This window comes from Eretmochelys imbricata, chromosome 10 (assembly GCF_965152235.1).
Source record: "Eretmochelys imbricata isolate rEreImb1 chromosome 10, rEreImb1.hap1, whole genome shotgun sequence".
Classification (NCBI taxonomy): domain Eukaryota; kingdom Metazoa; phylum Chordata; order Testudines; family Cheloniidae; genus Eretmochelys; species Eretmochelys imbricata.
This window is the reverse complement of record NC_135581.1, coordinates 40,280,169-40,306,515: the sequence shown is the minus strand read 5'-3', so window position 1 is coordinate 40,306,515 and position 26,347 is coordinate 40,280,169. Positions and strand designations below refer to the sequence as shown.

Genomic DNA, 26,347 nt, shown 5'->3' with positions numbered 1-26,347 from the left:
TGATTTCAACAATTTCCATCCCACCATCAACCTCAGCCTGGTCCAGTCCACACAAGAGATCCACTTCCTGGACACTACAGTGCTAATAAACGATGGTCACATAAACACCACCCCATACCGGAAACCCACTGACTGCTATTCCTACCTACATGCCTCCAGACCACACCACACCATCCATTGTCTACAGCCAAGCTCTGCGATACAACCGCATTTGCTCCAACCCCTCAGACAGAGACAAACACCTACAAGATCTCTATCAAGCATGCTTACAACTACAATACCCACCTGCGGAAGTGAAGAAACAGATTGATAGAGCCAGAAGAGTTCCCAGAAGTCACCTACTACAGGACAGGCCTAACAAAGAAAATAACAGAACGCCACTAGCCGTCACCTTCAGCCCCCAACTAAAACCCCTCCAACGCATTATTAAAGATCTACAACCTATCGTGAAGGATGACCCAACACTCTCACAAATCTTGGGAGACAGGCCAGTCCTTGCCTACAGACAGCTCCCCAATCTGAAGCAAATACTCACAAGCAACCACATACCACACAACAGAACCACTAACCCAGGAACTTATCCTTGCAACAAAGCCCATTGCCAACTGTGCCCACATATCTATTCACGGGACACCATCACAGGACCTAATAACATCAGCCACACTGTCAGAGGCTCGTTCACCTGCATATCCACCAATGTGATATATGCCATCATGTGCCACCAATGCCCCTCTGCCATGTACATTGGTCAAACTGAACAGTCGCAACGTAAAAGAATAAATGGACACAAATCAGATGTCAAGAATTATAACATTCATAAACCAGTCGGAGAACACTTCAATCTCTCTGGTCACGCAATTACAGACATGAAAGTTGCGATTTTACAACAAAAACACTTCAAAACCAGACTCCAGCGAGAGACTGTTGAATTGGAATTCATTTGCAAATTGGATACAATTAACTTAGGCTTGAATAGAGACTGGGAGTGACTAAGTCATTATGCAAGGTAAGCTATTTCCCCTTTTTTTTTCCTACCCCCCCCCCAGACATTCTTGTTAAACCCTGGATTTGTGCTGGAAATGACCCACCTTGATTATCATACACATTGTAAGGAGAGTGATCACTTTAGATAAGCTCTTACCAACAGGAGAGTGGGTTTGTGGGGGGGGGGGGCGAGGGGGGAGAAAACCTGGATTTGTGCTGGAAATGGCCCAACTTGATTATCATACACATTGTAAGGAGAATGATCACTTTAGATAAGCTATTACCAGCAGGAGAGTGGGGTGGGGGGAGAGAAAACCTTTTGTAGTGGTAAACACCCATTTTTTCATGCTTTGTGTGTATAAAAAGATCTTCTACACTTTCCACAGTATGCATCCAATGAAGTGAGCTGTAGCTCACGAAAGCTTATGCTCAAATAAATTGGTTAGTCTCTAAGGTGCCACAGAAATCCTTTTCTTTTTGCGAAAACAGACTAACATGGCTGTTACTCTGAAAAAAGAAAAGAAGTACTTCTGGCACCTTAGAGACTAACAAATTTATTTGAGTATAAGCTTTTGTGAGCTACAGCTCACTTCATCGGATGCATCCGATGAAGTGAGCTGTAGCTCACGAAAGTTTATGCTCAAATAAATTTGTTAGTCTCTAAGGTGCCACAAGCACTCCTTTTCTTTTTGTTAACGAGGTTGTTCTCTCTTGGGACTGAGAGAGGCCAGACAGAAATCCATCGTCTCCAACCCATCCGAATCCAAGTCTCCCATATTGCAACCAGTATAGGTAAACCAGGCAAGGCGGATTAGTTTATCTTTTGTTTTATATGAATTTTCCCTGTGTTAAGAGGGAGGTTTATTGCTGTTTTCTGTAACTTTAAGGTTTTGCCCAGAGGGCAATCCTCTGTGTTTTGAATCTGAATACCCTGTAAAGTATTTTCCATCCTGATTTTACAGAGATGATTTTTACTTTTCTTTTTTTTAATAAAATCCTTCTTTTAAGAACCTGACTGATTTTTCCATTGTTCCAAGATCCAGGGATTTGGGTCTTTGATGATTTTGTAACCAATTGGTTAGGATATTATTCTCAAGCCTCCCCAGTAAAGGGGGTGTGTAGGACTTGGGTGGATATTTTGGGGAAAGACGTCTCCAAGTGGTCTCTTTCCCTGTTCTTTGTTTAAAACGCTTGGTGGCAGCAGCATACTGTTCAAGGACAAAGCAAAGTTTGTACCTTGGGGAAGTTTTTAACCTAAGCTGGTAAGAATAAGCTTAGGGAGTCTTTCATGTGGGTCCCCACATCTGTACCCTGGAGTTCAGAGTGGGGAAGGAACCCTGACACTAGTGCTAATCCCTGTGTGGATGCTTTGATTTTGGTTTGAGTTTGGTTTCCTTCATTTTGTTTAAGTCAGTTGGAAGCAGTATTAAATTCACCTCAAATAAGGCTCTCTTAATCCAAAATCAGAGTATTTAAACATGAGTTTGGACAGGTTTAACTATATCAGTTTAAAAACCAATTTAAGTTCAACCAGTGTAGGTTTTTTTCATGTGGACAAGGCCTAAACCACTGATTCGCAGTAGAGTAGTTTGAATAAGCAGTGTTTTGGTTTGCTGGCCAAAATAGAGGCAGGGGAGTTTGGGGTTGACTGAAACAACAATTTTGTGAAATTTTGGCAAACCAAAAGAGTTGGAAAAAATTGACTTGGGGTCAAATGAAACATTTTATTTTCAAGGGTTTTTTTTAACCTTAAACATTTAAAAATGAAATCAAATTAGAAATGAGAAGTCGCTTCAAACTGGAAAATTACAGTGTTTTGCTTTGAAAACATCAAAATGAAACTTAAAAAAAAAAATTGCCTGGAAGGGGGAGGTTTCCAGCCAAACTAATGTGGATAATTTGACAGAAATTTACAAAATATTTTGGTCAGCCAAAACCTTCATTTTTAGGTGGAAAGCAATTATATCCAAAAAAATTTCACACAACTCTAGTTCTCAGCCATTTTCACACCTTGACCCTTTTCCATACTAAGACCCCCGGGCTCCTCCTCCATTTCTTTCATTGGTAATAAGTGATGTATAAGGCAGGCAGAGTTGTAGGAGAGATAAGATCGCCAGTGGCGGAGGTTGACTGAACATCCAGACTTCCTTAAGGACCTAGCTATAGATGGATCCTGGTGGTGCTAGATCTGCAAGGAGGCTACGTCTTTTGGGATTTGCCAGGATGATGATTTAACTGAGTTGTATCCCTGCTTTAAATGCAAAACTCAACACAACCTGCAACTGACCCTTCTATGACAAATGGCGCTTGTTTCAGTTCTCAGGGACTGTCTCAGACAATTTCTTCCATTGTGGAGACATAAGTTTACATCTCCCACGCTTTACTTTAAGGGTCAGATCATCAGCGAGTAGATTGGTCTAGCTCCATTGTAGTCAATATGAAGCTCAGTTGTCTGCTAGAACTAGCTCCACTCAAGTCAAGAGAGTTATATTAGCAGAAAGTTTGGCCCGTCACTTTGTGGTGTGTGTGCAGCCCAGCAATGCCCAGAAGTCATAGTTTTGGGAGCCATCTCCCCAGCTTCACTTTTCTTTGTGAAATAGCTGGGAAAGTGCATCATTTTTTTCATTAAAAATTCATTTTGGAGCTGCTCTGTTTCACAACATATAATTAACTGAGTTCTCCTTCTCCATTAGTCATCCCCAGAGTTTGCAGGGATCTTGCTCATCTCTTTTCCTCTTCATTTCACTCTCTCTCAACCCTTTTGTAACTCACTCTGGCATCTCTGGAGATACAGGGGGCCAGAGCAGCAGCTGGTGCAACTCAGCTCCAATCTGCATAAGTCAGTAGAGCTGTGCTGATTTACACCAGCTGAGGATCTGGCTCAGATATTTCATCTGACAGCTGAAAGGGGAGGAAAGAAATAGCTTCCCTTTCTCTCCTACTATTCTCCTGCCCCCAAGATGCACATTTCTCAGTTCTCCCCTGGAGGATGGCCTCTAGGGGTGAGAAGGGTCAGCTGGACTCATGCCCCATACAGTTCTCTGCTCCTCTGCTTAGACTCGCTACAAGGGAGACAATTATTGATCCATCCATAGGCTATGTCTACTCTCCTCACTAGTGCTGGTAGCATGTAGGCAAGGGGTAGCTTACGGTGGACACTCACATGTTTCCACAATACCAGACATTCCAGTACTTCAGGGAATGCTGTGTCACACCTCTGCTGGTGTGACTCCGCTGCGTGACCTCACATGCACTGTGCCTGCACGGGGGGGGGGGGGGGGGGGGAGCCATCTGTAAGAGTGCACTGTTCCACCCCCGTAGGTGTGATCTCACATGAACAGTACTTTTGAGGTCATGCTGGAAGGGGGAGGAGTGGCACGCTATTAAAAATGGTGTCCCGCATCCAATATCAGACAAAACCAAGTCCAGTTTTGTCCCAGAGCCAGACAGGGGACAAACCACCCCAAAAGAGGATTGTCTGGGTCAAACCAGACGAGTGGTATCCCTAGGGTAGCTACACGCCACAGTGAAAAGCAGGCTGTGTCCATGGTGTGGTATGTAGCAACACATGTCAGTGAAAGGCTCTGGCCAGGGGGAGGTAGTAGGGACAGGCTCTGGCAGTGGGGAGCTGGCAGAGCCTTTCTCTGCTACCGGAGTCTTTCCCTGTGTCAGACTCTAGCAGTGGGGCAGTAGCGAGACACTACACTGCTAAACATAAGAATGGCCATACTGGGTCAGACCAAAGGTCCATCCAGCCCAGTGTCCTGTCTACCGACAGTGGCCAATGCCAGGTGTCCCAGAGGGAGTGAACCTAACAGGTAATGATTTAGTGATCTCTCTTCTGCCATCCATCTCCACCCTCTGACAAATAGAGGCTAGGGACACCATTCCTTACCCATCCTGGCTAATAGCCATTAATGGACTTAACCTCCATAAATTTATCCAGTTCTCTTTTAAACCCTGTTATACTCCTAGCCTTCACAACCTCCTCAGGCAAGGAATTCCACAGGCTGACCATGCACTGTGTGAAGAAGAACGTCCTTTTATTTGTTTTAAACCTGCTACCCATTCATTTCATTTGATGGCCCCTAGTTCTTATATTATGGGAACAAGAAAATAACTTTTCCTTATTCACTTTCTCCATACCACTCATGATTTTATATACCTCTATCATATCCCCACTTAGTCTCTCTTTTCCAAGCCGAAAAGTCCTAGCCTCTTTAATCTCTCCTCATATGGGACCCGTTCCAAACCCCTAATCATTTTAGTTGCCCTTTTCTGAACCTTTTCTAATGCCAGTATATCTTTTTTGAGATCAGGGGACCACATCTGTATGCAGTATTCAAGATGTGGGCGTACCATGGATTTACATAAGAGCAATAAGATATTCTCTGTCTTATTCTCTATCCCTTTTGTAATGATTCCTAACATCCCGTTTGCTTTTTTGACTGCTGTTGCACACTGCGGTGGACATCTTCAGAGAACTATCCAGGATGACTCCAAGATCTTTCTCCTGACTACTGCACTGGGCAGCACAATATGGGGAGGAGGTAACCATCCCACTGTGGAGAAAGAAGTGATTCGGGACTATTTAGAAAAGCTGGACGAGCACAAGTCCATGTGGCCGGATGCGCTGCATCCAAGAGTGCTAAAGGAGTTGGCGGATGTGATTGCAGAGCCATTGGCCATTATCTTTGAAAACTCATGATGATTCAGGGAAGTCCCGGACGACTGGAAAAAGGTTAATGTAGTGCCCACCTTTAAAAAAGGGAAGAAGGAGGATCCTGGGAATTACAGGCCAGGCAGCCTCACCTCAGTCCCTGGAAAAATCATGGAGCAGGTCCTCAAGGAATCAATTCTGAAGCACTTAGAGGAGAGGAAAGTGATCAGGAACAGTCAGCATGGATTCACCAAGGGCAAGTCATGCCTGACTAATCTAATTGCCTTCTATGAGGAGATAACTGGCTCTGTGGATGAGGGAAAAGCAGTGGACGTGTTGTTCCTTGACTTTAGCAAAGCTTTTGACACAGTCTCCCACAGTATTCTTGCCAGCAAGTTAAAGAAGTATGGGCTGATGAATGGACTATAAAGTGGATAGAAAGTTGGCTAGATTGTCGGGCTCAATGGGTAGTGATCAATGGCTCCATGTCTAGTTGGTAGCCAGTATCAAGTGGAGTGCCCCAAGAGTCGGTCTTCGGGCCGGTTTTGTTCAATAACTTCATAAATGATCTGGAGGATGGTGTGGATTGCACCCTCAGCAAGTTTGCGGATGACACTAAACTGGGAGGAGAGGTAGATATGCTGGAGGGTAGTGATAGGATACAGAGGGACTTAGACAAATTAGAGGATTGGGCCAAAAGAAATCTGATGAGGTTCACAAGGACAAGTGTAGAGTCCTGCACTTAGGATGGAAGAATCCCATGCACCGCTACAGACTAGGGACTGAATGGCTTGGCAGCAATTCTGCAGAAGAGGACCTAGGGGTTACAGTGGATGAGAAGTTGGATATGAGTCAACAGTGTGCTGTTGTTGCCAAGAAGGCCAATGGCATTTTGGGATGTATAAGTAGGGGCATTGCCACCAGATTGAGGGACGCGATCATTCCCCTCTATTCGACATTAGTGAGGCCTCATCTTGAGTACTGTGTCCAGTTTTGGGCCCCACGCTACAAGAAGGATATGGAAAAATTGGAAAGAGTCCAGAGGAGGGCAAGAAAAATGATTAGGGGACTGGAACACATGACTTCTGAGGAGAGGCTGAGGGAACTGGGATTGTTTAGTCTGTGGAAGAGAAGAATGAGGGGGGATTTGATAGCTTCTTTCAACTACCTGAAAGGGGGTTCCCAAGAGGATGGATCTAGACTGTTCTCAGTGGTAGCTGATGACAGAACAAGGAGTAATGGTCTCAAGTTGCAGTGGGGGAGGTTTAGGTTGGATATTAGGAAAAACTTTTTCACTAGGAGGGTGGTGAAACACTGGAATGCGTTACCTTGGGAGGAGGTGGAATCTCCTTCCTTAGAGGTTTTTAAGGTCAGGCTTGACAAAGCCCTGGCTGGGATGATTTAATTGAGGATTGGTACTGCTTTGAGCAGGGGGTTGGACTAGATGACCTCCTGAGGTCCCTTCCAACCCTGATATTCTATGATTCTATGATTAGTTGTAGCTAAATTAGCCCCCATCATATTGTATGTATAGTTGGGGTTATTTTTTCCAATGTGCATTACTTTACATTTATCCACCTTAAATTTCATTTGCAATTTTGTTGCCCAATCACTTAGTTTTGTGAGATCTTTTTGAAGTTCTTCACAGTCTGCTTTGGTCTTAACTATCTTGAGCAGTTTAGTATTATCTGCAAACTTTGTCATCTCTCTGTTTACCCCTTTCTGCAGATCATTTATGAATAGGTTGAATAGGATTGGTCCTAGGACTGACCCTTGGGGAAAATCACTAGTTACCCCTCTCCATTCTGAAAATTTATCATTTATTCCTACCCTTTGTTCTCTGTCTTTTAACCAGTTCTCAGTCCATGAAAGGATCTTCCCTCTTATCCCATGACAACTTAATTTACGTAAGAGCCTTTGGTGAGGAACCTTGTCAAAGGCTTTCTGGAAATCTAAGTACTCTGTGTCCACGATCCCCCTTGTCCACATGTTTGTTGACCCCCTCAAAGAACTCTAATAGATTAGTAAGACATGATCTCCCTTTACAGAAACCATGTTGACTTTTGCACAACAATTTATGTTCTTCTATGTGTCTGACAATTTTATTCTTTATTATTGTTTCAAATAATTCGCCCGGTACTGACGTTAGACTTACTGTAATTGCCAGGATCACCTCTGGAGCCCTTCTTAAATATTGGCGTTACATTAGCTATCTTCCAGTCATTGGGTACAGTAGCTGATTTAAAGGACAGGTTACAAACCATAGTTAATAGTTCTGCAATTTCAAATTTGAGTTCTTTCAGAACTCTTGGGTGAATGCCATCTGGTCCCGGTGACTTGTTACTGTTAATTTTCTCAGTTTATTCCAAAACCTACTTTAGTGTCACTTCAATCTGTGACAATTCCTCAGATTTGTCAACTACAAAAGATGGCTCAGGTTTGGGAATCTCCCTAACATCCTCAGCCGTGAAGACTGAAGCAAAGAATTAATTTTTAATTAATTAGTTACTCTGCAATGACTATCGTCTTTAAGTGCTCCTTTTGTATCTCAATTGTCCAGGGGCCCCACTGGTTGTTTAGCAGAACAGCTAGCAGAACTGCCCCCCATCCCAAAAGTTTCCCCAGTTCCTAATAAATCTAAACACCTTCTCTCTACACCATCGTCTCATCCATGCAGTGAGACTCTGAAGCTCTGCCTGCCGACCTGGCCCTGAGCATAGAACTGGTAGCATTTCTGAGAATGCCACCACAGAGGTCCTAGATTTCAGTCTCTTTCCTAGCAGCCTAAAATGGGCCTCCAGGACGTCTCTCCTACCCTTCCCTATGTCATTGGTACCTACATGTACCACGACTACCGGCTCCTCCCCAGCACTACACATAAGTCTATCTAGATGCCTCGAGAGATCCGCAACCTTCGCACCAGAAAGCCAAGTCCACCATACAGTTCTCCCAGTCATCACAAACCCAGCTATCTATGTTTCTAATGATTGAATCTCTCATTACTAACACCTGCCTTTTCCTAATGACTAGAGTTCCCTCCCCTGGAGAGGTAACCTCAGTGCGAGAGGATACCCCAACATCATCTGGAAGAAGGATCCCAACTATCAGAAGGTTTCCCTCTGTTCCCGTTGACTGCTCTCCTTCTCTGGGCCTTTAATCCTCCTTAATAGTGCAGTGGTGGGATAAATCTACAGTGCCCCGGAAAGCCTCATCAACATACCTCTCTGCCTCCCTTAGCTCCTCCAGTTCCGCCACCCTGGCCTCCAAAGCCTGTACACGGTCTCTGAGGACCAGGAGCTCCTTGCACCGAATGCACACATATGCCACCCTCCCACAGGGCAGGTAATCATACATGCTACACTGAGTGCAATAAACAGGACAGCCCCCACTCTGCTGCTGGGCTTCTGCCTGCATTTTCTCCTACAGTTACCTAGGTTAATGACAGGGTTTTTGTTTAAATCAAGAAGTTTTGATTATAGTTTAGTGTAAAGATTTTAAAGAATGGCAAGTGTACCTTGCCCCCTTCCAAACTCCCTCTTGAAACTCCCTGTTAGCGGCCCCTGTTCACAAAGCTCCCTGGTCACTAAAAATAGTATGTAGACAGGGAAACATGGCGTGGGAAATTAGAGATCCATGCAGGATACATATTCCCAGGCTTCAGGAGTGTCTTTACTCTGCTTGCCTAAGTCATGACTCACCATCTACATGGCTATTGATACCCATGCTAGGTATTACTAGCCGGGTCGGTACTCTACATGCCACCGAAAGAAGCGTGCAGTGTAGACATACCTTAGATTCAAAGGCCAGAAGGAACTATTATGATCCTCTAATCTGACCCACAGGTGACACAGGCCAGAGAGCTTCAGCCAGTGACTCCTGCCTCACCTCATTTTTCTGTGCCTCCATTTTCCCATCTGTCAAAGGAGGGTAATGATACGTACCACCCTCATAAAATATTCACGGGAAAAGGCCTACCTCCTGTAACAACTATGATCCTGCCCAGATGATTCGCAGTCGAGCTTTGCCCTTTAAAATATCCCCAGCAGGTCTGTTAATACCCCAATGATAGGGCAGTGTGCACCTTTGAGATCAGCTTCAGGCTTCCTGCAGGCTCAGGAAAACATCACTGCAAGGGTTTCTGTTCCTTTCACCTTTGGTAAGTTAGTTTTGTAACCGTAAGTGTGGAGAGACTCAATTTTTTTCTTTCTAAATTTAAGGTTGATTCAGGTTTATTTTTTTAACTGAGAGCCTGGAACCCAACTGTGCAGTAAATTCAAGAAGAACAATTCTGCTGCAGTTCACACAGCCTCATAATCACATTATAGATGGAATATGGCCCAAGACTGACCCGATCCATTGGAAACAGGTCATCAGCAACCCAATAGAGGGTGATAAAGTTAGTCACCACTAAATCCTTGGCTGGGGTAAGATTTGAGCCAGTGTCTAGAGATGAGCTCTGTGATACATGAAGGGAGGGGGTAGCTCCATTTTATGGACACCCACCCAGCCAGTTAGCTATAAAATCCCTGTTAGTAGCTGTTCTCTACTTGCTTTACCTGTAAAGAGTTAACAAGCCCACAGGTAAAAGGAAGGGAGTGGGCACCTGACCAAAAGAGCCAATGAGAGGGTTAGAACTTTTTAAAATTGGGAAAAAACTTCCCTTTATCTGTGTGTTGTAGTTCTTGAGGAAAGAGGGGAACAGGGAACAGTTATGCTGTGAGCCAGGTATGAAAAACCATTAGATCATACCTAAAGATTGCTTATCTGAAACCCCAGAAATGTAAGTAAATTAGGAAATGTCTAGGAAGATGTGATAATGGTTATTTCTGTTTATTTCTTATTGGCTTGTGGACTCTTCTGTGCTAACCCCAAATGCTTTTTGTTTTGCTTGTAACCTTTAAGCTGGACCTCAAGAAGGTTATTCTCGATGTTTTAATTTTGTAAGTGGGTTTTTTACATCTAGCAAAAGCCTAAGTTCCAGATGTATTTCCTTTCTCTTTGTTTTTAATAAAATTTATTTTTTTAAGAACATAAGAATGGCCCTACTAGGTCAAATCAAAGGTCCATCTAGCCCAGTATTCTGTCTTCCGACAGTGGCCAGTGCCAGGTGCCCCAGAGGGAATGAACAGAACAGGTAATCATCAAGTGATCCATCCCCTGTCACTCATTCCCAGCTTCTGGCAAACAGAGACTAGGAACACCATTCCTGCCCATCCTGGCTAATAGCCGTTGATGGACCTAAGAACCTAAGAACAGTATTAGATTTTTGTTGTCCTAAGAGGTTTGTGCATATGTTGTTTAATTAGCTGGTGGCAACAGCTGATTTCCTTTGTTCTTCTTTCTTAGCTCTTCCACAGAGATGGGGTGAAAGGGCTTGAGGGTACCCCACAGGAAGGAATACCCAAGTGCACCTTTCTAGTTTCAAAGGGGTTTTCTGCACTTGGGTGGTGGCAGCATCTACCCATCCAAGGTCAGAGAGAAGCTGTAACCTTGGGAGTTTAATACAAGCCTGGAGTGGCCAGTATTAATTTTTAAAATCCTTGTGGGCCCCCACCTTCTGCACTTGAAGTGCCAGAGTGGGGAATCAGCTTTGACAAGCTGTTATAGAATGTCCTTTGTAGGGATCCATACTCACAAACCCTTTGTGATGAGTGACCTCATATTCCTATGACATCATGGTAACTATCAGCAACCAGCTCAGTCTGTTTCTGTTCCTGAGACAGGAAGCACCACCTCTACAGGACTCTTGGAGTGGGCAGAGACAGGACAACCTTTTTTAAAAAACCACACACTTAAAAAAAACGTGCTACGAAACCCCCAACTTGTTTGGTTTGGTTTCATATGCCCATCTGTCTTGCAGGGCTCTGGTGGGAATTGCCAAGGGCAGGTGGAAAGGGCTATGGAAACCATCTCCCCACATGTGAGCGTCTCACTAATCAAATCTCTCTCATCCCTGCTGGTAAGTGAATTCTTCCCTATTCAAGTGGACTTCCATCCCAGACCATAAATCCACAGCCCAGGAAGATCAATGGAAAGATTCCCTTTGACCTCAGTGGCAGTTGGAGCAAGCCCCAGAAAACCAGCCACGGTGCCTGTGATGGTATTGACCTGAACTGGGACCGTATAGAACATTGTTGCAACCAAGGCCCTGTGGTGGCACCAAATCTTGTATAAAGGGGGTCAAATAAGGTGTCCAAGACAAGGTTGTGGTTTGCCGGTTATGATTATGCTATCTGTATGCATGTATCATTTTTGTATTTAAAGATATAAGTATTGGCTCTATCCTGTCTGTATTTCAAACTTGTGCTGTGCTTCTGGGGGACACCCCAGACAAGTGGGTGTCAGCTCTGCCTAGCCTGCTTGGTGGCCCATTAAGGACCATCAGCTATACAACTGACCCATGGAGAGAAGGCAGATACACCTTGTGACTCAGCAAAGTATGCAGGGACTTGCCCATGTGACTCCAAACTCCATTTTGCTGTAATTTTGCATAGTAAGCACAAAGAGGGTTCTTACACCTGGAAAAGACTGTGAAAGGCTGATGCCTCATCTCCATCCTGTCTTCAATCCTGCTTCATACCTCTGGACAAACTTTGCTACACTGAAGCTTTGAACCAAGGACTGAACGATCCATCCCAGCTGTGGATGTACTCCAGAGACTTGATTTGAACCTGCAGTTTATTCCATCACTGCTAGAAGCCTGAACCAAGAACTTTGCCATTGCTGTATGTAATTGATTCCACTTAACCAGTTCTAGCTCTCATCTATATCTTCTTCCTTTTATGAATAAACCTTGAGATTTTTGATTCTAAAGGATTGGCAACAGCCTGATTTGTAGGTAAGATCTGATTTGTATATTGACTTGGGTCTAGGGCTTGGTCCTTTGGGATCGAGAGAACCTTTTTTCTTTTACTGGGGTATTGGTTTTCATAACCATTCATGCCCATAACGATTGGCACTGGTGGAGATACTGGGAAACTGAAGCGTCTAAGGGAATTGCTTGTGTGACTTGTGGTTAGCCAGTGAGGTGAGACCAAAGTCTGCTCTGTTTGACTGGTTTGGTTTGCCTTAGAGGTGGAAAAACCCCTGCCTTGGGCTGTAACTGCCCTGCTTGAAGCAATTTGTCCTGAACTGGCACTCTCAGTTAGCTCCCTCCAGAACCAGCATCGTTACAGTGCCTCTAATAAAGGTAGTTTAACAAAGACATATAAAGGCAAGGGGCTTCCTCCAGAGCAATGTTTGTCTCACCCTAAGACAAACAACTGCTTGCTTTGCTCTCGACTTCCTGTATCATCAAGACGTTTGGACTCTCTATGCGTCAGTTTCCTGTCTTGAAAATAGAGATCACAAAGCTATTATAAGGGGGACCATGGAAGAATTGAGATAGAGAATATTAGTGATGAAAATACATTCTATATGGAACCCCTTACCTCTTGATCTCAAAACATGAGTTTAAGGCTAACACACTGGGGATTGAACCAGGGACCTCCAGAACTAAAAGCATAAACGGCTACAGCTGGAACTAAGGCTATGTAGCTGGGGGCTGTAACAGACTCTCATCCTGAAGGCAGTCAGAAGACTTTATAAATTCTTGATGAGACAAGCTTTACAGTCACTTTACCTGCTACTAAAGTGCAGCCACATCTGGGGTGAAACATAGCAGCTGTTTAACAGCACAGAGCAACAGTACGCCAGGACATGAAGGATAATAACTTTCTAGCTGAAGTACACAGGGAATGAGGTAAGCACAGTGAAATTGCCTAAGGGGGAATTTGACCAGGATGCTGGGCACCAATTCTGGAATTTTCCTTGAGTTTTTAACATCCACAGCAGGAGGGACCTGGAGTCGATATCTCCCTGGCTTTCAGAGATTTTTAACGCCAAATGAGACCCGTGTGCTCACCTAATTCTTGATTTGAGTTAATTCTGAGCTCTCTTTCTGTCTCCAGGGGATGAAGAAGGTGCCTATCGACAAGGTCGAGTGGGAAGGGTATTTTGATGAGAGCGGCCACCTGGTGAAATCTCGGGATTTTATTTCATCCAACATCCTGGACAGGGTGAGCAGGGTCTGCTCTGAAATGCGACAGTCAGCAGGGAGGACTATGCACGGTGGGCCTTGTGTGCCCCAGGGTCTCCGGCTGCAGCAAAGAAACACTCAGGCTGGGCACAAAGGTGGGGTCAAAACTCCTGTATCCTCCCACAGTCTGGAGGCCATACTGGTGCCAGGCTGGACCCTTCCACCAGTGTAAGAGAGCAGTCGGCTGCCAATGCAATGCCCCTTCCACTTACCTTTCCCCCAGGCCACAGCCTCTGTAGCTGGTGCAGGAAGGATCATGTAGGAGCAGCTACACTAGCTGTTTGCCAGCCATGCTTCTCCCTAGGCAAGGAGCATCCTCCAGGGGGAAGCATGAACCTTCTCCTTCACAAGGAAGGATCTGGTGTTATTTCAGCAATGCCAAACTCCATAAAGGGACTAAGGCTCATTTCAGGACAGCTTATCCACCTGAAGGGTTGGTGACCTCCACTGGCCATCAGACCTTAGAGGTACCACATGCTGAGGTTGCTATGACGATTTGGAAGCCAAGCATTTTTTAAAAGAAATACATTGATTCTTTCAAGTTTGTGCATCACTGGACAAAAAAATCACTGTGAAAAATATTAATTTCCCAGTAAAGCACAGGAATTCCTGGCCCACTCCAATACAGCCATTATGCTTACTTGGCTTTCGCATTTTGGAGTTTGTTTACAAATGACTCACTTTTGCCCAGTGAGAAAGAGCGTATTTTATTACAAAATAACCTGGTTTTTTTTAAACCTCTAAAAATAGCTTTTAATTTTCATGAAAGCAGTCATGGAAATCTGAGCTGACTCCAGACAACCTGGCACCTTTTCAGAGAACTGTAACAATGTCCTAGTTCCCTTTTGGCTTTGCCAGTAATGAGAAATCTTATTGCTCAGCCTTAAATGCAGGTAGTTAGCTCTTGTGCTGGCTCCTGCAGACACTATCCTCCCTTGCACGACTCCACTGACCTCAGTTAACTTGCACAAAATCTGATGTCTGCATATTTTGTATTTTGTTCTCCTTGTGCCTGTGCGCAAGATCTCACATTGGGACTCAAAAATCGCCATTGCAGTGCTCTGAGCTTCTGGCTATGCTGTGCCCAGAGAAGGTTATGGCTAAAGTCTGTCAATTAATCACAGTTAACTCACGCAATTAACTCAAAAAACTTAATTGTGATTAAAAAAAATTAATCACAATTAATTCCACTGTTAAAAAAATAGAATACCAATTGAAATGTATTAAATATTTTGGATGTTTTTCTACATTTTCAAATATATTGATTTCTATTACAACACAGAATACAAAGTGTACACTCCTCACTTTATATTATTATTTTTATTACAAATATTTGTACTGTAAAAATGATAAACAAAAGAAATATTATTTTTAAATTCACCTCACACAAGTACTGTAGTGCGATTTCTTTATCATGAAAGTGTAACTTACAAATGTAGATTTTTTTTGTTACATAACTGCACTCAAAAACAAAACAATATAAAACTTCAGAGCCTAGTCCTACTCAGTCCTACTTCTTTTTCAGCGAGTCACTAAGACAAACAAGTTTGCTTACATTTACGCGAGATACTGCTGCCTGCTTCTTATTTACAATGTCACCTGAAAGTGAAAACAGGTGTTCACCTGGCATTTTTGAAGCCAGTGTTGCAAGGTATTTACATGCCAGATATGCTAAATATTCATATGCACCTTCATGCCACCATTCCAGAGACATGATTCCATGCTAATGATGCTCATTAAAAAAATAATGCTTTACTTAAATTTGTGACTTAACTCCTTGGGGAATAATTGTGTGTCTCCTATTCTGTTTTATCTGCATTCTGCCATATATTTCATGTAAAAGTAGTCTCGGATGATGACCCAGCATACATTCGTTTTAAGAACACTTTCACAGCAGATTTGCCAAAATGCAAAGAAGGTACCAATGTGAGATTTCTAAAAATAACTACAACACTCAACCCAAGGTTTAAGAATCTGAAGTGCTGTCCAAAATCTGAGAGGGATGAGGGGCGGAGCATGCTTTCAGAAGAGTTAAAAGAGCAACACTCCGATGCAGAAACTACAGAACCCGAATCACCAAAAATGAAAATCAACCTTCAGCTGGTGGCATCTGACTCAGATGATGAAAATTAACATGCATCAATCCACTTTGCTTTGGATCATTATCAAGCAGAACCTGTCATCAGCATGGACGCATGTCCTCTGGAATGGTGGTTAAAGCATGAAGGGATATATGAATCTTTAGTGCATCTGGCAAATATCTTGCGATGCCAGCTACAACAGTGCCATGTGAATGCCTGTTCTCACTTTCAGGTGACATTGTAAACAAAAAGCAGGCAGCATTATCTCCTGCAAATTGTAACAAAACTTGTTTGTCTGAGTGATTGGCTAAAGTAGGACTGAGTGTACGCGGAGGCTGTAAAGTTTTACATTGTTTTATTTTTGAATGCAGTTATTTTTTGTACATAATTCTACATTTTTAAGTTCAACTTTCAAGATAAAGAGATTGCACTACAGTACTTGTATTAAGTGAATTGTATTTCTTTTATTTTTACAGTGTAAATATTTGTAACAAAAATAAATATAAAGTGAGCACTGTACACTTTGCATTATGTGTTGTAACTGAAATCAATATATTTAAAAATGTAGAAAAACATCCAAAAGTATTTAAATAAATGGTATTCTATTATTGTTTAACAGTGCAATTAATTGTGCAATTAATCACGATTAACTTTTTTTAATTGCTTGACAGCCCTAGTTATGGCTAGAGCCATTTGGAAAATGCCAGTTATTTGTCATGGGAAATTTTAAAAAGGATTTGTTTTGAAATTTCCTGTGAAAATGTTTCAGTTTTGTTGATGAAAGAACTGAGAGTAAAAACCAAGAAACTTTTGAGTTTTACACCACCATTTTCAGTAAGAATGATCAGTGACAACTTACCCAAGATTTTTGCTTGTATACCAAAGCTGTTTACCCCATCTCCCCTCCCCCCCTTAACTGCCCTTTGTGCCAATAAAAGCCCCCTGTATTCACCTTGCCATCCCTTTCAGGGTCTGGATCCAGCAGTGAGATCAGAGGCATGGAAGTTTCTCACTGGCTACTACTCCTGGAGGAGTTCACATGACGAGAGGCTGACCGTTGACAGCATGAGGAGGTATGGATCTGTCTGTTTGCAGTGTCCTTCTATATCGGGCTCCACAAGGACGCAGATGCAGCTGGTAGTTTCACAGGCATCCCTGAAGATTTGATGATGATGATGCAGATTATGGTAGAATCTGTGAACCCTAAACAAAGATCAAGGCCCCACTATGCTGGGAGCTCTGCAGACAGGAAGCAAAGAAGAGAGCTCACAGTCCACATGTCAGACAGGGCACCACAGGGAGAGAAGACAGACACTCCAGGGTGAATGGGTTAGGAGAAAGATATCATATAGTTGAGCAGAAACCCATCTGTCCCAGCTTGCCACTTGCCAACCCAGTGTATCCCGATGAAGGCTAAGCATCATGGTGGGTTCCATGGAGGGATTTAACAGGGTAAGGTGGTGGCTTTGCAGATATTGATGGGCCACAGTTACGTCTGCGTTGAATGCGGTAGAACAGATTTAATTAAAACAGGCTCTTAATCTGGTGACTGCATTCTCTCTGTGCATGGGCCCCCTGGAGATGAAACTCAGGACCCTTATTGTCCACAGGTACCAGCCCCAAGGGTGTGATCCCACAGCAACTGTGCTGAGCTTCTCTTTTGGTTTCTTCCCTTCCAGCCTCAGGTCTGCCCTCTATTCGGCACTGGTAAGGCCTCATCTGGAGTACTGTGTCCAGTTTTGGGCCCCACACTACAAGAAGGATGTGGAAAAACTGGAAAGAGTCCAGCGGAGGACAACAAAAATGATTAGGGGGCTGGAGCACATGACTTATGAGGAGAAGCTGAGGGAACTGGGATTATTTAGTCTGTAGAAGAGAAGAATGAGGAAGGATTTGATAGCTGCTTTCAACTACCTGAAAGAGGATTCCAAAGAGGATGAATCTAGACTGTTCTCAGTGGTAGCAGATGATAGAACAAGGAGTAATGGTCTCAAGTTGCAGTGGGGGGAAGTTTAGGTTGGATATTAGGAAAAACTTTTTCACTAGGAGGGTGGTGAAGCACTGGAATGAGTTACCTAGGGTGATGGTGGAATCTCCTTCCTTAGAGGTATTTAAGGTCAGGCTTGACAAAGCCCTGGCTGGGATGATTTAGTTGGGGATTAGGTCCTGCTTTGAGCAGGGGGTTGGACTCGATGACCTCCTGAGATGCCTTCCAATCTTGATATTCTATATTCTAAGAAGGTGGGGAGGGGCTAGAGGCTTGGCTTCCTATGGTAACCCAGCTTCAGGTCTAACACCCCTGAATGCTGCAGTTACCTTCAGAATTTCTATTTTGCAACATTTTCTTGAGCCTTCCCTTTTCCCTGTCAAACTGTAACTGCTACATGGAGAACCCTGGCCTTCCACCCAGGTTGTTAGGGTGCACGCCAGAGCACCTAGGAACTTCACAGTGACGGCTGACAGAGAGTCCAGCAGCCACTTTATCATTAGTGTAATAGTAAATATTAATATAGTGCTATCACCCCTTTCTGCTGGGTGCTGTATGAATGTAGATAAGAGACTATTCCTGACCTGCAGTCTACAATCTAAAAGACTGACTTTCAGCACACTATGCTGCTAGATACCAGCTGAGCATAAGGCCCCAGATCTTCCTGCTCCTAAAGCACAGCCTTTTATCTCTTGAGCTAATGGAGAATCTCTATCAGTTGTTAGCAGTATAGGGCTTAGGATGTGTAAACTGTGCACTCTGTCCCCCTCTTGTGGTGTCTAGGTCAGCTGGTGATTGATGAGTCTGCCACAGTAGTGTCTAGAAGAGACAGCTCTTTTAGCTCAGGATGTAGAGCTCATATATTAAGATCCACAGGTCCCATGTTCAATCAATACATTTTGGGATGTATACGTAGGGCATTGCCAGCAGATCGAGGGATGTGATCGTTCCCCTCTATTCGACATCGGTGAGGCCTCATCTAGAGTACTGTGTCCAGTTTTGGGCCCCACACCACAAGAAGGATGTGGAAAAATTGGAAAATGTCCAGTGGAGGGCAACAAAAATTATTAGGGGACTAGAACACATGACTTCTGAGGAGAAGCTGAGGGAACTGGGATTGTTTAGTCTGCAGAAGAGAAGATGAGGGGGGATTTGATAGCTGCTTTCAACTGCCTGAAAGGGGGTTCCAAAGAGGATGGATCTAGACTGTTCTCAGTGGTAGCTGATGACAGAACAAGGAGTAATGGTCTCAAGTTGCAGTGGGGGAGGTTTAGGTTGGATATTAGAAAAACTTTTTCACTAGGAGGGTGGTGAAACACTGGAATGCATTACCTAGGGAGGTGGTGGAATCTCCTTCCTTAGATATTTTTAAGGTCAGGCTTGACAAAGCCCTGGCTGGGATGATTTAATTGGGGATTGGTCCTGCTTTGAGCAGGGGGTTGGACTAGATGACCTCCTGAGGTCCCTTCCAACACTGATATTCTATGATTCTATGATATTCTATGAATCTCCACTGCCAATGACCTACACAATGCTGTCAGCATTACCAATATGAAGTTGGACATTACCAATATGAGGTTTGCAGAGGGTAGAGGTGCACACGCACATGCCAGTTTGTTGCAATATTAGCTAGACAACCAAAATTAAAATCTTGGTAAAATTGCTCATTTTTGGCAACCTAGTTGCAAAACTGGTGACAATTTCTAAATAAAACAGATCAACTGCTCTTTCCTACCCCTCTGATTTCCTCCATTTACTGTGAATCTTCATTTACAAGGTTCTGATAGTGCAAAACTCTTAACAAAGCCCTTATGAGTTATGCTCCATTCTTGCAGCGTGTTCTCAATAGCTACCTCCCGCATTCTTTCAGGAAAAGTTACGAGGCCTTGTGCAACATGTATGACAAGATCCAGCCGTTACTAGAGACAGAGCACAGGGACTTCATGCAGGTCTGCAGCTTCATCAGTAAGTTGTCACAGGGTTGAGCCGGGTGTTTCTAGGGGTAAAGAAGCAGGGGAGGCAGCAGATAGATGAGTCAATGTGATTTGCCAGGTCGCTAGCCCCTTGACACATGGATCTCCCTAAGCTCCAGTGATCTTCACTGGAGATTCTGACTCAAAAGTACTGTGATGTGTTTGCCTTTCAGAAGCTTAAGGACACCTGTAGTTTGATTTCATTCTTCTACCTGAGCACAAGCCTTACTCAGGAGAGGTCAGCTTAGCTTGGAGCGTGATCATTTTCCATCTTGTCAGTTAAGCAGTATTGGACATAACTTTATCTGGAGGCAGACCTCCAGGTGCAGCCAGGAATATTATTGTTATGATGCAAAGAAAAGGAGTACTTGTGGCACCTTAGAGACTAACAAATTTATTTGAGCATAAGCTTTGGTGAGCTACAGCTCACTTCATCGGATGCATTCAGTTGAAAATACAGTGGGGAGATTTATATACATAGAGAACATGAGACAATGGGTGTTACCATACACATTGTAACCAGAGTGATCACTTAAGGTGAGCTATTACCAGCAGGAGAGCGGGGGGAACCTTTTGTAGTGATAATCAAGGTGGGCCATTTCCAGCAGGTGACAAGAACGTCTGAGGAACGGGGAGGGGGGGGAGGGGATAAATATGGGGAAATAGTTTTACTTTGTGTAATGACCCATCCACTCCCAGTCTCTATTCAAGCCTAAGTTAATTGTATCCAGTTTGCAAATTAATTCCAATTCAGCAGTCTTTCGTTGGAGTCCGTTTTCGAAGTGTTTTTGTTGAAGTACTGCCACTTTTAGGTCTGTAATGGAGTGACCAGAGAGATTGAAGTGTTCTCCAACTGGTTTTTGAATGTTATAATTAACTCCCCTTACAGTTAGAAAGGTTTTCCTAATATCTAATATCTAACCTAAATCTTCCTTGCTGTAGATTAAGCCCACTGCTTCTTGTCCTACCTTCAGTGGACACGGAGAACAATTGATCCCCATCCTCTTTACAACAGCCCTTAACATCTTTACACACTGTTATTAGGTCCTCCTCAGCCTTCTTTTCTCAAGACTAAACATGACCAAGGTTTTTTTTTACCTTTCCTCAGAGGTCAGGTTTTCAAAACCTTTTATCATTTTTGTTGCTCTCCTATGGACTCTGGCCAGTTTATTCCCATCTTTCCTAAAGTGTGGTGAGCTGAGGCTTCACCAGTGCTGAGCAGATCGGGACAGTTACCTCCCGTGTCTTATATACAACGCTCCTGTTATTACACCCCAGAATGATATGAGCCTTTTTCGCAAGTGCATCACACTATTGAATCACATTCAATTTGTGATCCACTATAACCCCCAGACCCTCTTCAGCAGTATTACCACCTAGACAATTATTCCCCATTGTATAGTTATGCATTTGATTTTTCCTTCCTAAGAGAAGTAGTTTGCACTTGTCTTTATTGAATTTCACCTTGTTGATTTCAGACCAATAATCTAATTTGTCAAGGTAGTTTTGAATTCTAATCCTTCCTCCATGGTGCTTACAACCTCTCCCAGCTTTGCACCATTTGCAGATTTTGTAAGCATATTTTCCACTCCATTATCCAAGTCATTAATGAACATATTGAATAGTACCAAACCCAGGACTATGGGATTCCACTAGATATGCCCTCCCAATTCAACAGCAAACCATTGATAACTGTCATGCAGCCAGCAGAATATGTTTTTATCACCTTGACTCCAACCGAGTATAAAAGAAATCACATTTTGCCTCTATGTAAACAGATATGCACTTAAATAGTAGATACCAACAATTGTTTCCTCCAAGTTCAGTCGTGGTTCCAGCGCAGCTCCCTTGTTCAGCTTGGCTTAGAGAATGTTGTGTTTCCCAACATTCCAAGGTCCTACTTTGCCACTCCCCCTGGGCTGCTTGCACCCAGTCAGAAAGACCCACAGCCAGTAATTCTGGATGCAAAACACTGATTTAAAATAACACACATTACCTGCCATTTGGTGAGTTATTAGCAGCTGTAGAAGTATAGATTAGCAGCAGCTGGTGCTGTCACATCCAGGCACTTGACCAGTGTACTCTTCCCTCAGAAGTACATTTTGACATTTGGATTTCATCTAGCAAAGAGTTTGCATGTTTGAGCAGAATTTCTCTTCTCTTTATTTCTTGGCGACTGTTCTTGCTACTAAGGGGTTATAAGCCCACAGAAGTACACGCAGTACTGCAGACTACTGAAATCCAACATTCACTTTCAAGATGGAGCACTGCCAGCACATTGGGACTGATTGTGGACCTAGAATACCCTGCTGCCAATCAGCAGCTTTGAGCTTCTGAGTTCAGAGCCCTTTCATACTGCTCACCTCACCACAGTTGTTTTACCGCAGCACCCATTCTGTAAGCATTTCTAATACACCCATCTCTGGGGTCTCTGCACAGGCCAGTCACATACAGTAAGAGCATTGCAGGGGCCAGATACTGCACTGTATTGATTTTCCACTCAGTGCAGTATGGAGGGGGAGCTAGTTATGGCTCCCTTATTCTCTGCCCAGTCCTGGCACAGGATAAAGCACTCCAGGCTAGCATCAGTCTTCCAAGGACTGTCTGCCAGCTGAGGATAGCCAGAGTACAATGTGATCTGGATACATCCCCTTCCCTCCTCTTTCCTCCCCTCCCTGAGCATACTCCTGTCTGCCTTTGCTATGCCCCCTGAATCAGAGCCAGAAGGAGAGGGTGGAGCAGAAGCAAGCTGTGCCAGCTGTATGCCCACTGAAGACTCCCTTCAGCCAGGAAAATCCTCGGCAGTGGAGTTTGGGCCAGATCCCACACGCAGAGCAGTGCAAAGGGAACAGAGACCTGTCCTACTATGTCCAGTCATACTATCACATGCATTTCCTTGGATAGTTCTGCAGCTAGCAAGCAAGTAGGAAATAGAATTATAGAATCACAGTATCATAGAATAGAATCATAGAATACCAGGGTTGGGAGGGACCTCAGGAGGTCATCTAGTCCAACCCCCTGCTCAAAGTGGGACCAATTCCCAACTAAATCATCCCAGCCAGGGTTTTGTCAAGCCTGACCTTAAAAACTTCTAAGGAAGGAGATTCCACCACCTCCCTAGGTAACTCATTCCAGTGTTTCACCACCCTCCTAGGGAAAAAGTTTCTCCTAATATCCAACCTAAACCTCCCCCACTGCAACTTGAGACCATTACTCCTCATTCTATCATCTGCTACCACTGAGAACAGTCTAGATCCATCCACTTGCGAACCCCCTTTCAGGTAGTTGAAAGCAGCTATCAAATCGCTCCTCATTCTTCTCTTCGGCAGACTAAACAATCCCATTTCCCATAGCCTCTCTTCAGAAGTCATGTGTTCCAGTCCCCTAATCATTTTTGTTGCCCTCCGCTGGACTCTTTCCAATTTTTCCACATCCTTCTTCTGGTGTGGGGCCCAAAACTGGACACGGTACTCCGGATGAGGCCTCACCAATGTCGAATAGAGGGGAATGATCACGTCCCTCGATCTGCTGGCAGTGCCCCTACTTATACATCCCAAAATGCCATTGGCCTTCTTGGCAACAACGGCACACTGTTGACTCATATCCAGCTTCTCGTCCACTGTAACCCTGAGGTCCTTTTCTGCAGAACTGCTGCCTAGCCATTCGGTCCCTAGTCCGTAGCGGTACATGGGATTCTTCCGTCCTAAGTGCAGGACTATGCACTTGTCCTTCTTGAATCTCATCAGATTTCTTTTGGCCAAATCCTCTAATTTGTCTAGGTCCCTCTGTGACCTATCCCTACCCTCCAGCTTATCTACCTCTCCTCCCAGTTCAGTGTCATCTGCAAACTTGCTGAGGGTGCAATCCTGTAGCTCCCAGGATCCTCCTTCTTCCCTTTTTAAAAGATGGGCACTACATTAGCCTTTTTCCAGTTGTCCGGGACCTCCCCCGATCGCCATGAGTTTTCAAAGATAATGGCCAATGGCTCTGCAATCACATCCGCCAACTCCTTTAGCACTCTCAGATGCAGCAGATCTGGCCCCATGGACTTGTGCTCGTCCAGCTTTTCTAAATAGTACGGAACCACTTCTTTCTCCACAGAGGGCTGGTCACCTCCTCCCCATGCTGTGCTGCCCAGTGCTAGTCTGGGAGCTGATCTTCTTCATGAAGACAGAGGCAAAAAAAGTATTGAGAAAAAAAGCTTTTTCCACATCCTCTGTCACTAGGTTGCCTCCCTCATTCAGTAAGGGGCCCACCTTTCCTTGACCTTCTTCTTGTTGCTAACATACCTGAAGAAACCCTTCTTGTTACTCTTAACATCTCTAGCTAGCTGCAACTCCAGGTGTGATTTGGCCTTCCTGATTTCACTCCTGCATGCCCGAGCAATATTTTTATACTCTTCCCTCGTCATTTGTCCAATCTTCCACTTCTTGTAAGCTTCTTTTTTGTGTTTAAGAGCAGCAAGGATTTCACTGTGAAGCCAAGCTGGTCACCTGCCATATTTACTATTCTTTCTACACTTTGGGATGGTTTGTCCCTCTAACCTCAATAAGGATTCTTTAAAATACAGCCAGCTCTCCTGGACTCCTTTCCCCCTCATATTATTCTCCCAGGGGATCCTGCCCATCCGTTCCCTGAGATTGTCAAAGTCTGCTTTTCTGAAGTCCAGGGTCCGTATTCTGCTGCTCTCCTTTCTTCCTTGTGTCAGGATCCTGAACTCGACCATCTCATGGTCACTGCCTCCCAGGTTCCTATCCACTTTTGCTTCCCCTACTAATTCTTCCCGGTTTGTGAGCAGCAGGTGAAGAAGAGCTCTGCCCCTAGTTGGTTCCTCCAGCACTTGCACCAGGAAATTGTCCCCTACACTTTCCAAAAACTTCCTGGATTGTCTGTGCACCGCTGTATTCCTCTCCCAGCAGATATCAGGGTGATTGAAGTCTCCCATGAGAACCAGGGCCTGCGATCTAGTAACTTCTGTTAGTTGCTGGAAGAAAGCCTCGTCCACCTCATCCCCCTGGTCCGTTAGTCGATAGCAGACTCCCACCACGACATCACCTGTGTTGCTCATGCTTCTGAACTTAATCCAGAGACTTTCAGGTTTTTCTGCAGTTTCATACTGGAGCTCTGAGCAGTCATACTGCTCTCTTACATACAATGCAACTCCCCCACCTTTTCTGCCCTGCCCGTCCTTCCAGAACAGTTTATATCCATCCATGACAGTACTCCAGTCATGTGAGTTATCCCACCAAGTCTCTGATATTCCAATCACATCATAATTCCTTGACTGTGCCAGGACTTCCAGTTCTCCCTGCTTGTTTCCCAGGCTTCTTACATTTGTGTATAGGCACTTGAGATAACTTGCTGTTTGTCCTGCTTTCTTAGTATGAGGCAGGAGCCCTCCCCTCTCACGCTTTCCTGCTCGTGCTTCCTCCCGGTATCCCACGTCCCCACTTACCTCAGGGCTTTGGTCTCCTTCCCCCGGTGAACCTAGTTTAAAGCCCTCCTCACTAGGTTAGCCAACTTGCTTGCAAACATGCTCTTCCCTCTCTTCGTTAGGTGGAGCCCGTCTCTGCCTAGCCCTCCTCCTTCTTGGAACACCATCCAGGAAGGGGTAGTGATCCGAGGGCTTGATGAGTCTCGGCAGTCTCTCCCTCACATTGTGAATCCTAGCTCCTGGCAAGCAGCAGACTTCTCGGTTTTCCCGGTTGGGGTGGCAGATAGATGACTCAGTCCTCCTGAGGAGAGAGTCCCCGACCACCACCACCCGCCTCCTTCTCTTGGGAGCTGTGGTCGTGGAACCCCCATCCTTAGGACAGTGCATCTCATGCCTTCAAATCGGCGGAGTCTCCTTCTGTTCCCTTTCCTCAGATGTATCATCTTGTCCACTCTCTGCATTAGTACCTGTGGAAAGAATATGAAAACAGTTGCTTACCTGTATCTGCGTTGCTGGTACATGGACGCTCCCCTTTCTTCTTCCGGAGGTCACATGCTGCAAAATTTCTTCACCGTCCTCCTGTCCGCGCAGTGCAGCCTGCTCTGAATCTTCAGAACGTTGTGCCCGTAGAAGCATATCCTGATGTCTGTCCAGGAAATCTTCAGTTTCACTTATGCAACGCAGGGTCGATACTTGTTTCTCCAGACCTTGAACCTTCTCTTCCAATATGGAGACCAGCTTGCACTTTGTTCCGACAAAGTCGCTTCTGTCCTGTCGAAGAAAGACAAACATGGCACATTCAGTGCAGGTCACAACAGCCGAACACTCCCCATCCATATTACCTTCCTTCTACGAGCTTCCTCAGGAGTTGTAGTAAGTAGTCAGAGAAGCCGGCAAGGTGTAAGCCTCAGTGGGCTCTCCCCAGGCAAACTCCCTCTGTTAGCCTCTCTGCTGTTCGCTGCTCAGCTGGTTCGCAGCTGACTGGCTTTTTATAACAGTTAGGCCCACTCAAGGCTCACCTGGAACAAAGCACTCACAATTCACACCTTTCAAACAACCAATCGAGCCCGCGGTCAAACTGTCAAACTGTCCCCACAACAGACACTCAGATACTCACCAACACAGCCTCTCTAATGCAACCCTTAGCGTAC

The 26,347-nt window shown here is 44.5% G+C and overlaps 1 protein-coding gene across 1 annotated transcript in view; it reads left to right on the top strand.

Annotated features, from left to right (window-relative positions):
• The window catches only part of TBC1D21 (TBC1 domain family member 21), a 77,160-nt gene that overhangs the window by 35,653 nt on the left and 15,160 nt on the right, over positions 1-26,347 (top strand). Inside the window, exons 2-4 of the mRNA XM_077828830.1 lie at positions 13,594-13,701; positions 16,772-16,875; positions 19,660-19,754. Coding sequence (XP_077684956.1) covers positions 13,594-13,701; positions 16,772-16,875; positions 19,660-19,754 — 307 coding nt within the window. The remainder of the gene's footprint in view (positions 1-13,593; positions 13,702-16,771; positions 16,876-19,659; positions 19,755-26,347) is intronic.